This window comes from Lonchura striata, chromosome Z (assembly GCF_050655825.1).
Source record: "Lonchura striata isolate lonStrDom1 chromosome Z, ASM5065582v1, whole genome shotgun sequence".
NCBI lineage: Eukaryota > Metazoa > Chordata > Aves > Passeriformes > Estrildidae > Lonchura > Lonchura striata.
In genome coordinates, this window is record NC_140740.1 from 66,239,684 (window position 1) to 66,259,855 (window position 20,172).

The window sequence follows — 20,172 nt, forward strand, 5'->3', positions numbered from 1 at the left end:
CTTTTCCTTGTGTTTTATCATATATCAAAGACTAAAGTAGCATGCACAAAGCTGTATGTTTTATGGCTACCATGCATGTGACATCACCAGATGACTTCTGACTTACTCCATAGAAATTATCAGCTGTTTGGATGTTCAATTGTCTTCACTTGGTAACTAGAAATAGTGGTCTCAGTGATTAAGGGAAAAAAAGTGGATTTTGTAGAAAGTTTTGTAATAAGAAATAAGAAGTTTGTGTACTTCAAAATTGTATTTTATTTCACTAAAAATGAACATTTTTTTAGGATGAAAGAAGTTGAAGGTAGAAATAAACTCTAGGAAATGGAAGTCACCTTACAACTTCTCTCCTTCCCTGAGCAAAAGCAGTGGTAAAACTTTGATATGTTTAGAAATACAAATCAGAAGAATAACTTTAAATTCTTACCTTATGAAGAGTGTCATCCACAGCTTTCATATGACTAATGATCAATTCTCTGTCTCTATTACAAGACCAAAAAAAAAAAAGAGGTAGATCACAGTAGAAATTAATTTTCTGCTACTTTTTAACTATTATGTTTTTACAAATAATTTTTGATAACTCAAAGTATTATGGTTTTGTCTCTCCTTTTTATATCCCCAATGCAAACCTTAAAAAATAGTTCATGTACCACACTATTTGGAATATTTCCATATGAAATTTTCTTCTATTGTGGACTATCAATTAAACTAGCTGTAATTATGGACATATTCATGAACAACTATAATTTTCTTGGAGAGTTTTAGATGTAAAAGGCATGTTGAATAGAGTCTTCTAGCAGGAAGAGAATACATTCTCTTACATTTCCAAAGTAGGCTTGGAAAATGAAACAATTCTCTAATGCCCTTTTGTAGATTAGGGCTTCAGTAAAAAAGACAGCTCTCATCAGCTAGGCTGTCATGAAAAACCTTGGCCTCAACTCATGATTGACAGAAATAGAACTGAAGTTGCATAATACCATATGACTAAAGAGAAAAGAGATCATGACCATAGGAAGTCAAATAGAATCCATGCCAGAAAAGCTAATAAACCTCAGCATTCCACGACTGTCTCTTATTTTGCCACCTATGTGTATATTTTGTTTGAGCTCTTACAATACCAGAATCCATAGAATCAGTATGATTTAGGTTGGAAAAGACCCTTAAGATCACTGAGTTCAATCATTATCCCAGCACTGCCCAGCCCACCACTAAACTGGTCTCCAAGGGCTGTATTTTTTAAATACCTCCAGATCTACAACTTCCCTGGGCAGTTTGTTCCAATGCTTGACAACCCTTTCAGGGGAGAATCTTTTCCTAATATCCAATATAAACCTCTGCTGGCACAACTGAGGCCATTTCCTCTTGTCTTAGCAGTTGTTACTTGGCGGAACAGTCCAAGCCCTATGTCACTACAACCTCCTTTCAGGTAGCTATAGAGAACAATAAGGTCTGCCCTCAGCTTCTTCTTCTTCAGTCAAAATCATGGCATTCTTCCCCACGGAATGATGGCTGCTTTCTCATTTCTTGATTCATACTATCTTAACAGAAATAAGAGGAAGGTGGCCAGAAGAGTAGAATTGGGTTTTACATTCCTAATAAAGCCACATAGACTTTTCTATATTCAGGATCTAGTCTTCTTTGGACTAGATTGACAGGGCACTTGGTTGCTGGCTGGGGTTAAACTACAACACAGAGAAATTACCAAAATAATAGTGTATTTTTGTCAGGTTCACTGTTTCAGACACTTTCATTAATATTGCTTTTTACTCAGGAGGACAGTGGAATGAACTGCTAGCCACCGCTAAAAGAAAATCAGGAAAATTCTCAGAACAAGACAGACATCTTGCTGTCTTTTACAACACTACAAAAACTTGGGAAAGAAACTGAAAGATACCCATGCATTGCCTACAATCACTTAGGTAATGGAATGGATATTAAAATAAGAGTTTCAGGGTAAGACCAAAGTATATTTACCAACTTTGCTTACATGTTCCAAAGGAAGAAAAAGACACTTGCACACAGAAAAAGAAGAATTGGTAGAACAATGAAGTTTTCACATTAAGAAAACCTTTTCTGAATATAAGAATGGCCATAGGGAATGATCCTTACTGGAGTGCATAAAATAGCTTGGGGCAGGGTGAAAAGGATAAGGCTTTTAAGAACAAATCCTTCTTTGGGTCATAATCTGCTTTGATACACTTATACTAAATAATATTTGTCATTCTAATTAGCTTGTTAAACATATCACTGATAACTATATTAATTACATAATTTTGCTGGTGCATAAGCCCCTTAAAGCCTCTAAGCTATTGTTATTCATAGGTCAAATCTACCCCAGGTATAATAAGAAATTTTAATTTGAAATTGAACTTTTTAAAAATCTTGGCCATGGACCAATAATATTCAAAGTGCATACTATTGTAACAGTAATAGATAACAAGGTCTGAAAGGATTTATAATTTTATCTGACTATACAATTCTAAGATGCTATTAATAATCTCATTAAAGTCAGCGGAGCAGCTTTTGACTACCAATACTTTCAAAAATGGTCCCTGAACATTTCCTTCCACTCTTCAAGTTATAGTATAAAAAGGCATGGGGCTTACATCTAAATCCAAAACTCTCTGAAATAAGAAGAAATATCTATACTACTCCACAGATAAGCCTAGGTCCAAAATGGGTTTCAACCCCTTTAGAATAACCATTCCTTAAACGAACAGAATATGAAAGTTCTACCAAAGAGATGTTGTCAAATAAGTAAGGTAATTGGCAGACAAAATGCTTATGCGTTTTGGACTAAGAATTTGTAGCACTATTATGGGATAACTACAGAAAACATAACGTGCAGTATCTTGAACTAACAGTTTTCTTTTTCAAAGTCTAGCACTGAATTTCAAAGAGAGGCAGATGTACTTTTGTTTTCTAGCATTACATTAGCTAAGGCTAAAACCCTGTGCATGAAAGTAAGAATTGATCTTTTGTCCGTTTTAAGTGATCTCCCCAAGGTCCCAGTGCTCACTTCGCTGCCGTGCAGAGGGCACTCTCTGCATCACGGATGCTCTTGCTCAGTCGACGCTTGTCCTGCTCCAGCTGGGTAAGAAGTCTATTCTGCTGACGCAGAAATCGATCTCTTCTTCTCAGCTCCATCGCTGCCTCGGAGAGACTCTGCAGCAGACAGAAAACAGAGTTACTTGTCAGCCCAAATAATTAACTCCAGTTTATGCCATAGGCTATTAAACAAAGTGGAAAACAGACTGACTGTGTAGTAGATTTGGACCGTTGCATACTAAGGTTTTATGAATTCTCTACCAAAATATTACCAGTTCAGAACCCCCAGTTTTTAGTATATTGACTGTGTATAAATATATTGATTGTGTATAAATACATTTATAAAATAAAATTATTTTTTGATCAAGCAGGGACATACACTATGCTATAAGTATCATATTTACAAATACCAGGTCTAAACACAAAGGAAATAATCAAGAGTACAGCTTTAAAGAACACAGAATATTCGCAGAACTTAATTTAAAATAAACATTAAAGAAAGGAATTCACAGTGAAAGGGAATAAACACAGAAGCATTTACTTAAATATTCTGCAAGGTTCAGAAATTTCAGTAGAATAGATAATCTCATATTCTCTGTTATTGCATCAAGTACAATCTATTTTATGGTGCTTTCACTATTATAACATTAGTTTCCCAATATGCAAAATAGTATGTGTATTTTTTAAACATTTCTCTCTGGCTTAGAATTAACACAACATGCTTTAATCGATTCAGATTAATCCAACAGATGAAAAATAGCACATAGGACTAATTAATACAGAACCTGGCTGGTTGCTATTCCTTTCTGCTGGGATAAATCAATACATTTACAGACTGGAGTATTAATAATTCGATTTCATAATTTGTTACATGTTACATTTTACTTAGAGCTGTTAATTGTCTTTTTAGAAAGAAATTATAATAGGTAGCTATAAACATTCTCTTACACATAGCATATATCCTGATAGATTCTAAAATACAGAAGAGAAGGCTGCACAGTTGCAAGACTGAGTTCTTACACACCTTTTTTTCAAAACATATGGGTATATTTTCTGCTTGAATTCTAAGAATGCTTTGCATAATTTGTACTCAGCATTTGTCCTGGACTGTGGAACATGGAGATGTACTATGCTGTGGATGAGTATGAAGAACACTATATACAAAATGCTGGTAAAAATTTGGAGGGTGCTGAAAACTCAACTAATCTGAAGAACTTTCAGACCTCTTAAAGGGTCAGAGGTGCTCCAAAAAGCATTATGATAGAGGAATTTTCTATAAAATAGCAATCAACAGCAAAGGACTGCATAGTCCTGTAAAATAAACTGTAATCTGTCGACTGGCATAAGTCTTCTTCTTACATTCCTAAAGAGAAAAGGCAACCGGTTACTTAAATGGTGGTGTATTTTGAAGGTACAGCACCATTACTTGAAGTCTTGTTCAGGAATTTACAAAATCTAAGATGAAATTAATCACAACTGTAAGAAAAAAAAATTGAAGTTTATTTAGGAAACTCTAATACCAGCAATGTTAATATTATTCTTGTTCAAATGACTGCAGGTTGAATAATTCTATTTTGACTCTTATGTCCTTATTTTCAATAAACAACTGATATATTTTCCCTAAGGAAAGATAAACACACAGATTGTATTCAACCACTGCACAAGAATATTCAAAACCAGAAGTCATGCTTTCAAAAATTCAACCCTTAAGCCACTGGCAGGTATCAAATTCCTGTCTAAACAGATGACTTTGTCAATTGTCAGATTTTCAGAAAATTTATTTCCAAGAACTGAAATGTAGATTAGTATGGAAGTTCAAAAACAAAGAGCATTATCTTCTTCCAATTACTGTGTTTACTGTTTGCTTTCAACATTGAGGAAAGAGTTCTGAAAACCAAGTCAAGTAACGCCCCAGCCATATTCCCACCTTTAGAAAATGGACTATATTTGAACACAGAACAAGGTCTCTGTTACCAATGTTTGGTCCAACTCAGTTTCCCACCTGATTGAAAAATCTGGTTTTAACTAGTTTCTGCTAGTATTTTGATGCAAGAAATTTTTTCATGCAGATGCTGTTGAATGGATTTTGGCCCCAAGATCCTACCAGTCTAAAAGAGTAGAGAAAGACAGGATAATAGGAACATTATGCATGTTTGTTTTATTTTTATTATAGCTATTCGTCTGCAGGGGTTGAAGAGTTGTCAGCTCCCACATAAATCTTTCATCACTGATCATGAACAGTGAAAAGACCCACTAGTCAAAATCTTCTGTGAGCTGCTAACTAATCTGAATTACTCATTCCAAGAATGTGCCTATTAATGAGGGAATAGGGCCTAACTTTTTTAAGGGCCATGGTCAGCGATCTATGCTAACCAATGATGAAGCAGTACAGAAATGGTTAAATCAAGTATCTCACTGAATATTCAAAGAGAACCCCATTATTTACAGAAATCTCTAAAGGATTCAGACTTTATCTAGTAACATTGCAATATCTAAACAAAATAGAAACTGATTTTAGCACTCCAAAAGCAGTTTCAGCAATTACTTGAAGCTTCTTGCTACTGTGGGTTAAAGTCAAGCCTTGGAAACGTTCAAATACAGTGTAGTGTATTATAAAATAATGGCTGGTAAGCCTCTTTTTTTGCTTCTTCAGATTGATCTAATTAAAACCCTTGATAAACTTTATGGACTCTAATATTTCCAGCTGAGTGACTGAAACCAAGAGGGTGTGCCTCAAGGCAGCAAGGCAACAATGATAAGCAGCAGGTTAGCCACTAATTTCTCAGCTAGGGTAGATTGTGAAAGTGTGATGTTCTGATATCCAAGAAAGTGTTCAGGAGAGAATAGGATAAATCAAGTTTAATAACTCTGCTCTTAATTGTTCCCTCAATGCTCCACTCTAATTACTTGGAGAACTCTCCTGACTGTCACCTGATATTAAGTTGTTGGAGGCTGAGTGTGGAGCAGTGAGATAATCAATAAACATTTAGTGGGGAGAAGAATGAAGATCCCGTTAAGCAGTGGGAACCTGCAGCACCCAAAGCCCTTCTGCTCATGAGAAAACCTATGGGAGAGCCATAGTGATTGCAAAGCAATAATCCAAAGCACTGGTTTTAGGCTTTGAGGCCTTTAGGCAACAGTACGTTTGAGAAAAAAAGGTTAACACGGTCATCCTAATTACAGCCCATTTTCACATTCTTCATATATAAGCAAAGACAAGCCAATTAGGTAGAAAGGAAGATAAGGGAAGTTTTATTTGTATACTAATTAAACCCCTGATGAAATTAAAGGAAAAACATACAGCTCTGTAATTGTGTCTGAGAAAGGTCACTTCAGGTTCAGTTATCAGAAAAGCACAGCCTTGAGATATTTCACTTAATCCACAATATAGCCCTTATTTTGCCCCCCAGGTCTTAGTATTTACAAAAATAAGAAAATTTCAAAACCTGATAATGCATTTATCTTGAAATGTTTTCTGTGGACAATTACAACTGTTAGAAAGTTGAGGCTAACTGTGATAAGAAGAATGAGGGTTTTAAAAACCTAGTATGTTTGCACATAGTTCTGTGAAGATGCTGAGCTTTCACTTTCAAGTACAAGTGATTCTGAACCAACTTAGAAGCTAAACTCCAATTTATTAGCATTCTGTAAAATGCCAGTTATCTGTCTTTCTCAGGTTTTTAGGCATTCGGGTGCTAATTCAGACATCACTGCACTCCTTCCTCTTCAGTCTGCCAAAATCTCATAGATCAGCTGAGTTTTCATCAGAATCTTTAGAAGTAGTTTCCTTTAGAGACATTTAGATTTTTTACCTTTTTTTGCCCCACAAATTAAGCATGAAAAAACATTTGCTGGAGAGAACAGCAAGCAACTGATAGCATTGAAGAAAAATCTCATTGCCTGTCTTGGTTTGGTCCTTCCACAAGCTTCCTTTAACAAGTTTTAAGTTTTGCAGTCAGGAAACTTTTTATTCAAAGCCCATTACAAAAAGAAATCAAAGTTTAGTATTGTCATTCTTTACACATGAAAAGGACTCTATTCAAAAGATAACAGATGGACAATCACTTCAGATGAACAATGACAGCCATACAGTTTAAATTCATGCAAAGCATGTGTGACACATTTATACTGAGACTGTATTTTCCAGGATCAACTAAAGCTAGATCAAACTGCTTAGTAAATTAGATTTAAATTACACAGACACAACACAGCAGTACAAAATATGCAAATACACTGCAGTATGTCTATAATGAACTAATTTGTGAAATTGAAGATTTTCTCTTTCAGATGTTTTATATGTATATTCTCTATTTAGATGCAAAATATTACTTTTAAAAAATACATTCTGAAAGCTGTTCTACACTCACAACTAATAAAATTTCACAATGAAAAATGGTATAGAAAATTTAGCCAGCATCCATTCCTTCAGCAGTTTAAACATACTTCCCATTATCTTTGTTTGCAAACATAATGATCTCTGAGTGCCCACAAGAACTCTACACATAACCAAGAGCAGTTTCAAATGGTTCAAATCCAACAGGTACAACAAGCTACATTAATATTTAATGTTTACCACATTTTTAGTGTCCACTGCTGCAATGCAAACCAAATGCATCAGCTGAAACTATACAGATGAATTCCACAGGATGTTTTTTGGAAATAATCTTTATTTATCAAGAAGAAATAGAAATTATGCTTCTTCTATCAAAACAGTGGAATAAAAATCTTAGGGAAAAAAAGTTCTGTGACAAAAGAAATTCCTGAGACTTCTCATCAATACTTTAATAAAATCAAACACATCTAAGAAGTACATTGAGACCTATGTCAAGAAATAAGATGGATTTACACTTCTCAAATAGAAACTATCAAGATAATATACCTGGATTCACTGTGTATTTCACAGTGTCTGCAGTAGCATCTCAAAATACTTTGAAATGAACTCCATGTGGATGATCTGCTCTTGCAAAGCAGAAATGAGGCTGACCACCCATGACATCCCTTCAAAAACAAATGCTTTTCTATGCCCTTTAAATTTCACTAGGGAAAAAAAATATGAGTGCTCAAAAGGACACGTGAATGAGATGTATCTGCATTGCAGAAAAAAAACAGTGATTTTTTTTTTCAACCTCTTTGCTACCAGACCTTCATCCTGATAACAACAATCTTTTCATATGCTAGTATTGAGAGAAAGAACATACCTCATGAATTGTCTCTGAAGTATTTGATATAGCATAGAAGCAGTTAAAAATAGTTTACAGATCTCAGTGTATCTAACAAGGTGCAAAATGCTCTTCTTGTCTTTGTTAAAGCCTTGTGTAATGAGGTCACAAAGCATAATTGGTCAACTAAGGAAAGCAAATACCAGCCAGTACAATCATTTTAATAACCAACAAAATACTGCTGAATGACTAGATACTTGCAGGCATATTTTCACATTTCTAACACAATGTCAGATACAATTGTTTGTGATTGTTTTATATGAAAAACCCTCATAATATTGGAGTACAAAGTATGGTTTATCCAGGTGAGTTCCAGACAAAATCGGACAAAAATGTCAAGCAAACAACTAAAGATGATTATAATTTACATGACAGTAGATGCAGCTCTAAAAACAGTTGTGATACTGTACAAAATCTAGAACCCGAGTATTAAGAAACATTTAAATGAAATTTTATTTGAGAGTCATTCAATAGATGGGGAAGGGAAAATGCACACATTTACGTTTTGCAAGAGATTTTTCTTACAAAATTCACTTGAAATTTGAGGCACTCATGTCATGAAAACAAATTACATTCATTACCTATGTACATGTAGACAGCAGCTCATTTATTGACAGAAACATAGCCCTTAGACAGCCAAGCAAGTTTAGGTAACTCACGTGCAGTGATTCAGGCTGGATTACAATGCTTCACAGACTTATACCTACATTTTGTATCTCTTTGACATAGTGCAAACATTTCTCAATAGAAAATCTGTTTGGATCAACAAGAAAGCCACCTATTTTTCAATTGCATTAGCTCAAGATATTTAGCAAACTATGACTGAAAATGCTTTGTGAAGTAATTGAATTGTATATGTTTTAAAGTTATTGTGAATTAAAAGAGTTTAGTAATTTAAACAGAGTAGCTTTTTCTGAATAATTTCACACAATTAAATCTCTTTCAGAGGACACATCATATGCTCCTTCAACTTCAAAGTAAAACTAAACAAAACTTTAAAAGTGAAGTAATTACAAAACATAAACTGGCACAGCCTAGATCCTCATGGACTGTTGATAGACACCCTTTTGAATAAGAAAATACACCAGGCCTTTCAGGCATACATTAATCCAAACAGAGAATAATTGAGACCTACCTTTAAACTGTGCTTTGAAAAATGATAAAGTACATGACAAAATCTATGCACATTATAATTTAGAAATTTTAATCATCTTCTAAGCTAGGTGAATTATGTTAATATTACTGGAAAGCTGCAGAGAGGGATTATACCACTTAATAGAACAAATACAATTTTATAAAAACTCAGGCTTTATCACTATGAATTTTAAGAATAATCCTTGAAGTTAAGTGAGAATAAATTTTTGGAATCACATGCATGATGGCATGAGTACATGATCATTAAATCCTTATTCAATTTCTGACACACAAGCTTTCTTTTTTCTCCTTAGAAATGTAAATTTCTCTCCCACCACATTTAGCTCTTTGCAGTCACAGACTAGAAAAGACTCAGCCCTGCATATGTAGCAGATTTTCTATGCTTTGGCAGTGTCATGCCTTTAAATCAGATACTTAAGTGCCACCAAAAAGGAATAATCTTGAGGTTTTTCACTGTTACACTTTTTGCCCTGGTAGACTCTCAGCGTTATAGTTGGTACAGTTCCAAGGTTTCAAAAAGATGGTTTACACCTGGATTACATTGAAAAAGATGACTTCGTAACTGCCATGTGCCTGTAAATGAGGCATTAATATTAGAAGCAAACTCTGATGCTGCTCTGTAGCACTGCTCTCTGCAATACTGTTGATTTTGCTACACATTATCTACTTATGCACATTAGCACACACTACACAAGGCAAAACCACAACCAGCACTTAGATTTCATCTTCACTTTAAAAGTGATAATCTATCATATGTACATACATCAAAATATTTAGTTGTGTATTTATGAGGACAAAATGTATTGCACCAATTTCTTGCATTTTATTTGTAGCCTCTCTCATCTGTCACAGCCTCAAAATATCTGTCCCTGATCATGTCCTACTGGTCTCAATGATCTTGCATTACCAGTGACATTTCTAAGCCCTGGAATAGACTATTTTAAGTTCTTGAGAAATACTCTTCCATTAGATTTGTATCAGAAATTTGCTTAGAATATTTCTGAATGCTAACAGTCAGTTAAAACAATTCAGGAAGAAGAAATAACAGCAATAAAATATTAACAATTACAACAATTTATTTACAAAGCAAAAAAACCCACAATTTAATTCCCATTGTTTATTTAGAAAGGAATACAATCTGAAGTTAGGGGGCTTCATGAAACAGACAAACAGTCATCTGAGTCAGGCTAAATGACACAGCATTCTGCTTCAGAACTACATTTGAGAAACAAATATCATGGTACCCTGTCTCCGTCTTCTCTTCAAACACTGGTTAAAAAAATGGAAATACTAGGAGCCTTCAGAACAGTTTGAAAGAAAGGTTCAGTTTAAGGTTCAGTTCTGAATGCAAAAATAGACTGTCCATAACCTCAATATACTGGTGGCCCCAACTAAGTTTTTTTACTGCTGCAGGTTATGCTGCAGCCCTTTCTTGGAAGAGGCTGCTGCACAATTCCACCAGACACGAGAGCATTAATGTGAGCCATCACATTGAAGAGTTAGGGCCAATGGCAAGAATGTCAATTAGTGACGCACAAAGGTTTGATCTTGCTTCATAAAGAGTTTTTGATTTTCTTTAATTACTTTATTAGACAAATCTCTTTTCCTAGCATGGCACTAACATTAATACGGGCTTCAAAAAATTTATCACTTTATATGGTTTACATTCAAGTATTCCCCTTCACAAGAGTTCTGACCAAATCATACGTGCAAGGTATGTGTGTTTCCATAGAGCCCCAAATTTATTAAGTGCATTAATGTTTTATTTGAATAGCAGGCCAGCAACATCGTGCATGATGTACCTACAGGGAGAAAACACGCATGCTTGATTATCCCTTTTACTTTTTAAACCTCAATAAAATAAGAAAGAATTTATAAGTATGTAATTTTATATTAAAAGGTCTGTTCTTCAATATAGGTCACCCTTATCCTTCCACTCATTAAAAAACTGGAGAGTAGTCACCTTAGCAGAAAAAACAGATACAGTAAAACAAAATTTAACTTACATAAAAGGCAACTTTTAAATCATTCGATTGAAAAAGCATCAAAGATATATTATATCCAAATATTCAGTAAGGAGATCAAAGTGCTATAAAGACATATTGATTAGATGTCTCACTTCCTTCTGGATATGCTTTGAGTCATACCAAGTGCCAAACAAGGACACAAAGCTTAATAAACAATGTATAAGTTTCCCTGAGCATGGCAAACACAGATCCTAAAACAGGGAAGTTAAACAGTGACAGTGAATTCAGTGAAAACTGAATTATTACTTGTATTTTTCTATTTTAGTATATTTCTTAACTATAAGACAAAATGGCACCATAGTGGTTCAAAACTTGGAAAGTTACCTACTTCACTCACCAATGTAAATGACAAGAATATGCCTATCACTAGGTGATACCACACAACCAATTATTTTAGTAAATTATTATTAACTTTTTCTAAGAACACTGATTTCTTCCTTCTCACACCTGAGAAATTTTCCTGTAAACTGTGAAGTAGTATTTATAAAAGAAATACTGGTACTGCTACTTCGAATTGAGAATCTTAATGTCCTAATTCTAAAATCACTCAGTTTCTTATTGAAAAGTCTACAGACAAAAATACCCAAAACAAAATATTAACAAACAAAACCCCCAAAATACAACAACACTTAAGGTCGTTTTACTTTAACTAGAAAGATTTGGAAACATTTTAAAGTCTTTTTAACTGAAAAGTAAAATTATCTAGCAACAAAAACCTCACTGGATTTTTCATAAATATATATTGTAAAAGATAACACAAAAATTAGACAGCATAAAATATAATTTTTGTTTTGAGTTTGTTGCCCTGCTATAATTTTGAAGAGCTTCCAATAGACGCTGTAATAGACAGCATAGGTACAGATTCTGGAAGCTGAAACTGGTAAAAATTTTGAAAAATCTTCCCCTTGAAAATCACTGAATACCTAATGGAGTATCAAATTAAATTAAAAGATCAAATTATATGAAAGATAGGCCCAGCTGCTGTCATAGCATGCAGCCAAGGGAATACAGGTGCAAAGGAATGCATCTCTTGTTTTAGTCTTATGACAGTTAGATACATAATTATATTCCAACAGTTTAATTATATTTCAATAGCTATTTGAAAGATTTTACTTATGGTTTGACAAGAAGATATAAAGATATTTGCAGAATTAGTTGCACACAAAGAGAAAGGGAGAACATGGGAAAACATGACTCAGGTAAAAAATTATGAGGCCCTGGAGATATCCTAGATAAACAACAACAAAAAGCAAATCTACCTACAAAAGAATTCCCTATCAAGGAGACACAGAGCCCGTATCATAGAAAGTCCTACACATTGATATCTATACTACCAGAAAAAATAGGGTATAGAACACCTTCTTTAAAAAATCTCATGCTGTTTAAAGATCTATTGATCCCCTCTACACATCTCAAGGTAACACAGTTACTTTGTAGTTGATCCAATAATATAACAAAGATCTCTCAGAAGAAGACCAAGAAGCCTTTCAGTATTTTTGAGTGAAAACTGAAAGACAGTTGAAGGTCTTGAAATAGCAGGAATAAATGGTATGTAAGTATGTATGCTTAATAACCACATGCTGTAATTAAACAATAATCTCATTTTTCTTCCAAATTACTTGCCAATAAATCTTTCTCACTGCACTATAAATTCCAGGGTCATGGATAGAGGTATTTATTAGTATAATTAGAATGCAGAAATAAAACCATTAAGCTTTTAGATCTTGATATTGTTCCATTTATTCTCTCCTTTCCCCAAGGGGGAGATGAATAGTTCCTACAAATGGAATACTCAGAAAATACTGAAGGCTACTTTTAAAAGACTAAAAATGTGCTGGTTCGTGCAATTACTTTGTTTAAGTTATCTTTTCTCTTAATCTAAACTTTGACAGAATGTCAGATTTATCTTTTTTTTCATACTATAGCGTAGCAAACAGACCCAGGATCAAAAGTATTCTTTGAAATAGGCAATGTTACTAATACCAAGGCACTCTGGGTTTCACTCTATGTCAGTCAGTCTTACATTGGACCAAAAATCCAAGCTCTCATGTGAATGCATGACTCATAAAGTGACTGTCAAAGGAGACTATTGAATCAGATTAGCATGAACAAACTTATTCCATAATTTTCTGGAGAAGGGTAAACCTATTCTTTCCTGGAATTTAACTTGTGGTCATAATTAGCTTTCAAAGATTAACTAAAGTGATGTTACATAATCATGACTTATTCCAGTGTTCTATTTCAGTGTCTAAGTTACATACAAATTGATGTCATGGTGAGAGTGTTTTCTCAGAGTTATCTTAAACTCTTCAGCAAGTTGAAAATAAGATATTAATTTTTCTTACTTAGGGATGCCTTTTCTTGTTTATCAGATAAATAATATTTACATCTGATTAGATTGAACATAAATGTAATAAATAGCCAATTAAACTTCTTGCAATGTAAAGGAGCATTGGATACAATTTTATCATTTTCTTGCTATGTAAAAGTAGTAAATAATATATCTGAATAATATTCTTAATACCAACCAATAAAGTACTGTACAGTGACATAATATAGGAAAAAAAGTTGTTCACCTGGTGTAAATACATGCTCAAATTCCAATATAAAACCTTCACATTGCTCAAAAATTAATTATTGCTGACATTCAACTTGTGAAATTGGACAAAAGAGGAAATGCAGAGAAATGAAACAGAAACACAACAATAATGATGACATCCTTTCAAAATAAGAGCTTCCAATTAAATTATGGTTGCATAACTTATACTACACTATTTTGCATTGTTGCATTGACCTTCATGTTAATGCAAACATACAATGAATTCAAAATCACAAACTTTAACTTTATTCTTCCTCCCATTCTGGGCATAACTTATATATTTTCCAAAAAGTTTGACTCAGAAAAGTTAATGCAGACCTTCAACAACTTGGCTGATAGTTGCTTGGCTGCTTCACTGATGACGACAGCACAAAACAAATCTAAAAGCCATGTACTGACTTCAGTCCCTCCAGACTAATGCTAATACTGATAAATGTTCTAGGTACCCAACAAAGGAAATAGATAGATTTAAAAACCTGTCTAAGAGCAAGTTATTCACTCAGAGGTTTGTTGGGCATGGAAGAGCTCCCCAGGGCAGTGGTCACAGCACCAGCCTGACAGGGAGTTCAAGAAGCATTTGGACAATGCTCTCAGGCACACGGTGTGACTCAGAGATGGCCCTGTGCAGGGCCAGGAGCTGGATGTTGATCATCATTGTAAATCTTTCCAACTAAGTACTGCCTATGATTCAATGAATCTAAATCCCTGGATAAATCACAGAAGCATGAAATGTAAAGTGAAGTTGAAGTTCAGAGATCTGAAATACAGACTCACTAATAATAACAATAGAGTGCAGACTTTATCTAGGCTGTGTTCTGTCTCCTATTGTGAAAAAGAGCTCTCAGGTCTAGCCCACAATTGTGTGCTATGTGTCTTCCTATTATGTAAAGATAGCAGCTACTAAAAGAAAGATTATCTCTTCCCACAAACCTAAATTCCACATGCAAATTATAAACAAAAAAGCACAAAAGACTAGCTTGATGACAAGTTTCTAGTTAACCTAAGTCTTTGAAGACTAAGAAGTTAGCAGTAGTGGACGTTATGTAACAGAGCAGAATGAACACTTCTACTTATTTTACAAATAGCATTAACACAAATTGAAGTACCTGACAAAACTCTTTAACCTGCTATTTATTGTGCGAAAAATACACATTACCTCTTTCAACTAAGAACAGAGCAGATGACAATATTAATCCATTATTACCTACCTTATAAGTTATTTAGGTGTTCAGAACATAAACAGTATGGAAACTAAAAAACCCAAAACCTAACAACCTTTCATATTTAATTAATGAATTATGAATTTTAGTTTCTAACTAAAATTCAGGCGGGAGCTTGCTTCTCTTTAACATGCTACATTTCACTAATATAAATTCTCTGTTGAGTTAGATGCTAGCAGTAATCAACTATACTGCTTTCTTTAAGGAACAGCCTTACATTTAATCAGGCAATGCACAGAAATGCAGTTTCTTGACAGACACAAAAAAGTTTTTAGAATCAACAGTATTCCTCAGTGCATCCACATTCTAGCAATCTTTCCAACTTGAGATGTCAGAGGAAAAAAAAATCTCAAATCCTATTTCTGTTCTTACTGTTACTGCAATCTTTCTGAGAAGCATGAAAATCACTTGGTTTTCCTCATGTAAGTGAAGATTTTAACCTTTCTCCAAGTTAGAATACTGCAGCATTTTCAGAAAAACCTGTAAAACTCACTCAATAAGTATGTCTAGTGGTCTTAGTAAAATAAATTGTATAAATATTTGAAATGCTCTTTCAGAGAAAATATGTGGCTATAAATATATGAAGAGGAAAAGCAATGAAAAGCAGAAAATTGTGTATCACCTTTACCTCAAATTCACCCAAGAACTGAGCAGAAAGCATGTGCTGAGGGTAACATCCATTTTAACAAACAGAGAAATCCCAATCTTCATTGAATCAAATTAATTCAGTTATGCCTGTTTAGTAAAGGATACTCTGGACAGAGAATATGTATGTACGATTTGAATGACATAGGTATTGAAAATAAACACTTTAAATCTTCCCACCAGGAAACATCTTTTTGTGAGTGTTATCAAAGCAATTGGATGAGATTTTTTTTTTCCTCATTTATTCTGTCATAAATTAATTGCAGCTTCACTAAACTCAGCAGATTAAGCAAACACAAAATTTAGGGTACCTTCTTCTAAAACAAGTATTTATGTTGAGGCATATCAGTATCAAGCTATATGATTTGGTATCTACTGCACTGGAGCTATTAATTAACAATTTATAAAATTTGATCCATAAATAGAACGTTAAAAATATACGGGCACTAACATACCTAAAAGGAAGTGCATATCAATAGGAAACAAAAATACTTTACTTGATTAAGAACAGCTGGTATCAGGAGTTAAAAATATGTCAGTTATTGATACCTGTTTAGCATTTGTGTAAAAGTTTCTCTTCAAAGAATAAGGAACCAGAGCAAATGATTCACTTCATCTAATAAAAAGAAGTGGTGTTAAACAGTTGCTTAGTTCCAGCTGACCTTGAATGTAATTGGCTATTTTGGATGTCTCTATGGTATATGCCACTAAGAAGATAAAAATATACAGGATTAAAATCTGAACTGATAAAGCTAAGAAATTAAGTATTACTCCTTTAATAAGACTACTTTATGAAAGTACATGAATACCAAAATATCTCCTTACTGATTGCTGTGAATAAGTTTAAAAATAAGCTATCAAAAGTGAAGGTATCTAATATTCTAATTTTCTTCTTCTTACTTTTAAAAAATTATTAATAAAGAATTCAAAGCATGTCTATTTTTTTCACTCCATGTCACTCTACTCTACCTGACCTTACTTGTATGCCACCAGACTCGCCAAATTTTTATATACACTTTAGTCTATACAAGTAATACTATTTTGTATCTTAAAATGAAGATGGAGACATATTTTTCGATTTTGTTTTTTACACTGCAATGCTAAAAATTATTTTCTTTTTTTTCTGTATTATTTAAACACTTGAAACCACATGCAATTTTAAGAACAGTTTTACAAGGGCAAGATTGGTTATTACAAAGATTATGTTGTTTAACTGTACTGAAAAATGAAAGCTACAAAAAGCCCCACAAAAAAACCCTAACATTTTAAGTCAAAAAACCCAATTAAGCTAAAGAAAAGGATCTGTCAATTAAAATGCCAGGGCAGAGACCATTTCTTCCTGTTGTGAATAAAGGCAGGAACAAGGTTGGATGGTAGTTAACTGTGGGAAAAAGAGACTTTTTCTTAAATTTTAAAAACCAAAAGATATAGGGCTCAAAATTTAAGAATCACTTTTATTCCTTGAGATCAAAGTATTATATTAGACTGCCATTTGAATTTCAAAAATACTTACACAACACACATTTGGAATTGTAAAAACAATGATAAAAAGTGAAGGTAAAATGATGACTTAGGATGCATACATTGCAAAATTGTATCTGCATGACTAAAAAAAAATCGAGGACCACAAGATCATTAATATGTTTTGATGTTACCACAATTGTTCTTGTCTCCTTTTTTGATACAGTCTTTTTTGATACAGTCACAGATACATGCTGTTACAAGCAAAATGTAATTTTGTACTATCTTTTGTAGTAAATATCATAAAGAAATAAAGATGTATCAATTAATCTAAGTTGAGGGACAGTACACAGCAACAAGCCAACAACTTAAAATTGGTTTAAAACTGCTCAATGGGAAGGATTGAGACTTCCAAAGTAATAAACCAAATCAGTGTACCTGTAAGTAGTAAACTTCAGACCGAAGGTTTATTTTGTCAATGTTCTTTGTCTCCATCCTATCACCTATTTTATCACCTATCGCCTATTACATTGCATGATATCTTGAAAGATTTCAGCAATAACCAAGCATTTTACATTAAACAAAATTGTTCCAGTAGCAAACAACTGTTAAAGAACTGCAAAATTAGGATGCATTTTAGGATCATGACTGTCTCAGAAAAACTTGTATAGAGCCTTCAATTATTGAAAACCAGAAGCTGTGGAATATAATTCAGTATCTAATAATCTATGTAACAGATTTGTTTAAAAGTTTCTCCTATATTTTTATTGCCTACAATTGACCTTTCTCTTCACAGCCTCTGAACAAATGAAAAGGTGTGTTTTAGAAAAAGTAAAACATGGTGAAAAAACATGTATTAATGTACAAAAAGTAGACAAAAAATAAGATTTCAAATAGGATTTGTCTTCTAGCCCTTCCCTTCTTTATATTACTAATAGCCATTTAAAAATCTCAAATCAAGCATTTCTCAAAGAAATCAAACACAAGAATAACAGTGTATATATATACACTGCAGTTATATCTGAAAGAACATACAACAGTATTAACAAGCAACCTGATTGAAAAACAGTAGCACATTTATTCTTCCATTTAAATAAACACCCAAAACTAGGGAATTGTGAGGGAGGAAAAAAAAAACACACAAAAACCAACAGGTAAATTGGAAATGTCACTGTCTTTTACCTTTAGAGAGGTAAGGCATTTTTAGTAACCAATACCAACAGTGAAAAGCCTCCTCAATAAATTTCACAACATCCTTCAGCATCCTCCACTACACATCACTTCTACTTTGCTGCAACTCATCCTCCTTGACATCTACTTTCATAGTATTTTCAATATTTATGAAATTTCTAATACTTTTGCAGCTGGAATCATTTTGGTTCTCCTCCTGCTTGACACTTCTTCTCTCAGAATTATAAGTGCTTCTATTTGTCAAAATGCTGGTGAAGCAGTCCCTTTGCTCAGTTGTCAATTCACAGAAGAATACTGGGAGACAGAAAGACAGTAGTAGGGCTGAAAAGCAGACACAAGCAGCAAAGCTTGCTTTATATAGAAAATAAATAAAAGCTGCCAAGCTCAGGTCACCACCCATTACTGACTAGCCATCATAAAGTTTTCTCTCTTCCCATGTTAGACATTCACCTGGTTTCAAACCTGTAATACTCCCTCTGTTCCTTTGTTTGTCATCAGAGATTCTGATAACATCATCTTTTCCCTCATTACGTCTACAGAAAATTCTAAATTCTGATGAAAAAAGGATTTCTCTCTATTGTCACCTTGCATATTCCAAACTGACAAACATATTCTCCATCCTAAGATTATATTAATGAAAAAGACAATCCAGGTTTTAAAATATTATTGTGACCTCTACCAAAAATCAGTATCCCTTTACTTTTTCATTTGTTTTTCTATAAATTGCAAACACCTTGTGACAGCTATATCTGTCACTTATGTCCCCTACAAATTTCAGACACTTCACATGTATTACTGTACACCACCCAGTTTCAGGAGCAGAAAAGTGATGTTGTACCTTGAAGAATTTTGAAAGTGTTTCTGAGAACCCTAAAATGTCAATGGGTATGTAGTATGTGTGCATTTACATTTTATTTGCACAAGAACTATGACATTTGGCTTATTCATCAAAAAATAAATTTCAGGTGCCTAATTAAGAGCAATAATCATCTTACCTTTACAGATTCACTTAAGACTTGGGTTTTATCTGCTTCTTCACTGGATTGCCATTCTAGTTTATTGTTTAACTCCTGTAGCTGTTGTGCTTGTTCATTCAAAAGCAATTGTGCCCGATGCTCCCGATGTAATGCATTACTTAATTCTTCACATACACTTTCAAACCTCTCATGGGTGATTAATTTCTGATAAGAGAAATAAATTGTGCTTTATTATGTAACTATACTTACCTGTTTACATACTTGACTTCCCAAGTTCCACTTAAAGTTCCACTTTAAATTCTAAAACAAAAGCATGCTAAAGGTTTTTATTTATTTAGATTTTTTAACTCAAAGACAGACCACCAAGCAATAACATGGCCAGACAACTTTATTCACTGTATTTTTTCAAAACAGCATTCAGGCTACAGTAAACAGTATGCATTTGCTATTCTATTTAAATTAACACCCTAGATTGCTAAGAACCAGTATTTAGAAGCAAATATGTAGATCAATTTCCCACATTTTAGTGCATATCTTGTTAATCCTTGTAAAGGTCTTCCTGAACTCTTTCTTCCTTTCAAAAAGTATTCCAGAAAGGCAAAATAGTTATTCAAGGAAAATAATTGTCAGCAC

The 20,172-nt window shown here is 33.6% G+C and overlaps 1 protein-coding gene across 25 annotated transcripts in view; it reads right to left on the minus strand.

Moving 5' to 3' along the window:
- CCDC171 (coiled-coil domain containing 171) overlaps window positions 1-20,172 on the minus strand; it is a 161,685-nt gene that overhangs the window by 59,114 nt on the left and 82,399 nt on the right. For 22 of the 25 annotated variants that reach the window (XM_077790231.2, XM_085566918.1, XM_085566923.1 and 19 more), the window contains 3 exons: window positions 19,558-19,743; window positions 3,017-3,162; window positions 425-479 (listed from right to left, as the gene is read on the minus strand). In XM_077790231.2, coding sequence (XP_077646357.2) covers window positions 425-479; window positions 3,017-3,162; window positions 19,558-19,743 — 387 coding nt within the window. Of the gene's footprint in view, window positions 1-424; window positions 480-3,016; window positions 3,163-17,340; window positions 18,884-19,557; window positions 19,744-20,172 lie in introns of those variants that run through there. The other 3 variants (XM_085566936.1, XM_085566935.1, XM_085566934.1) reach the window with 2 other exon arrangements.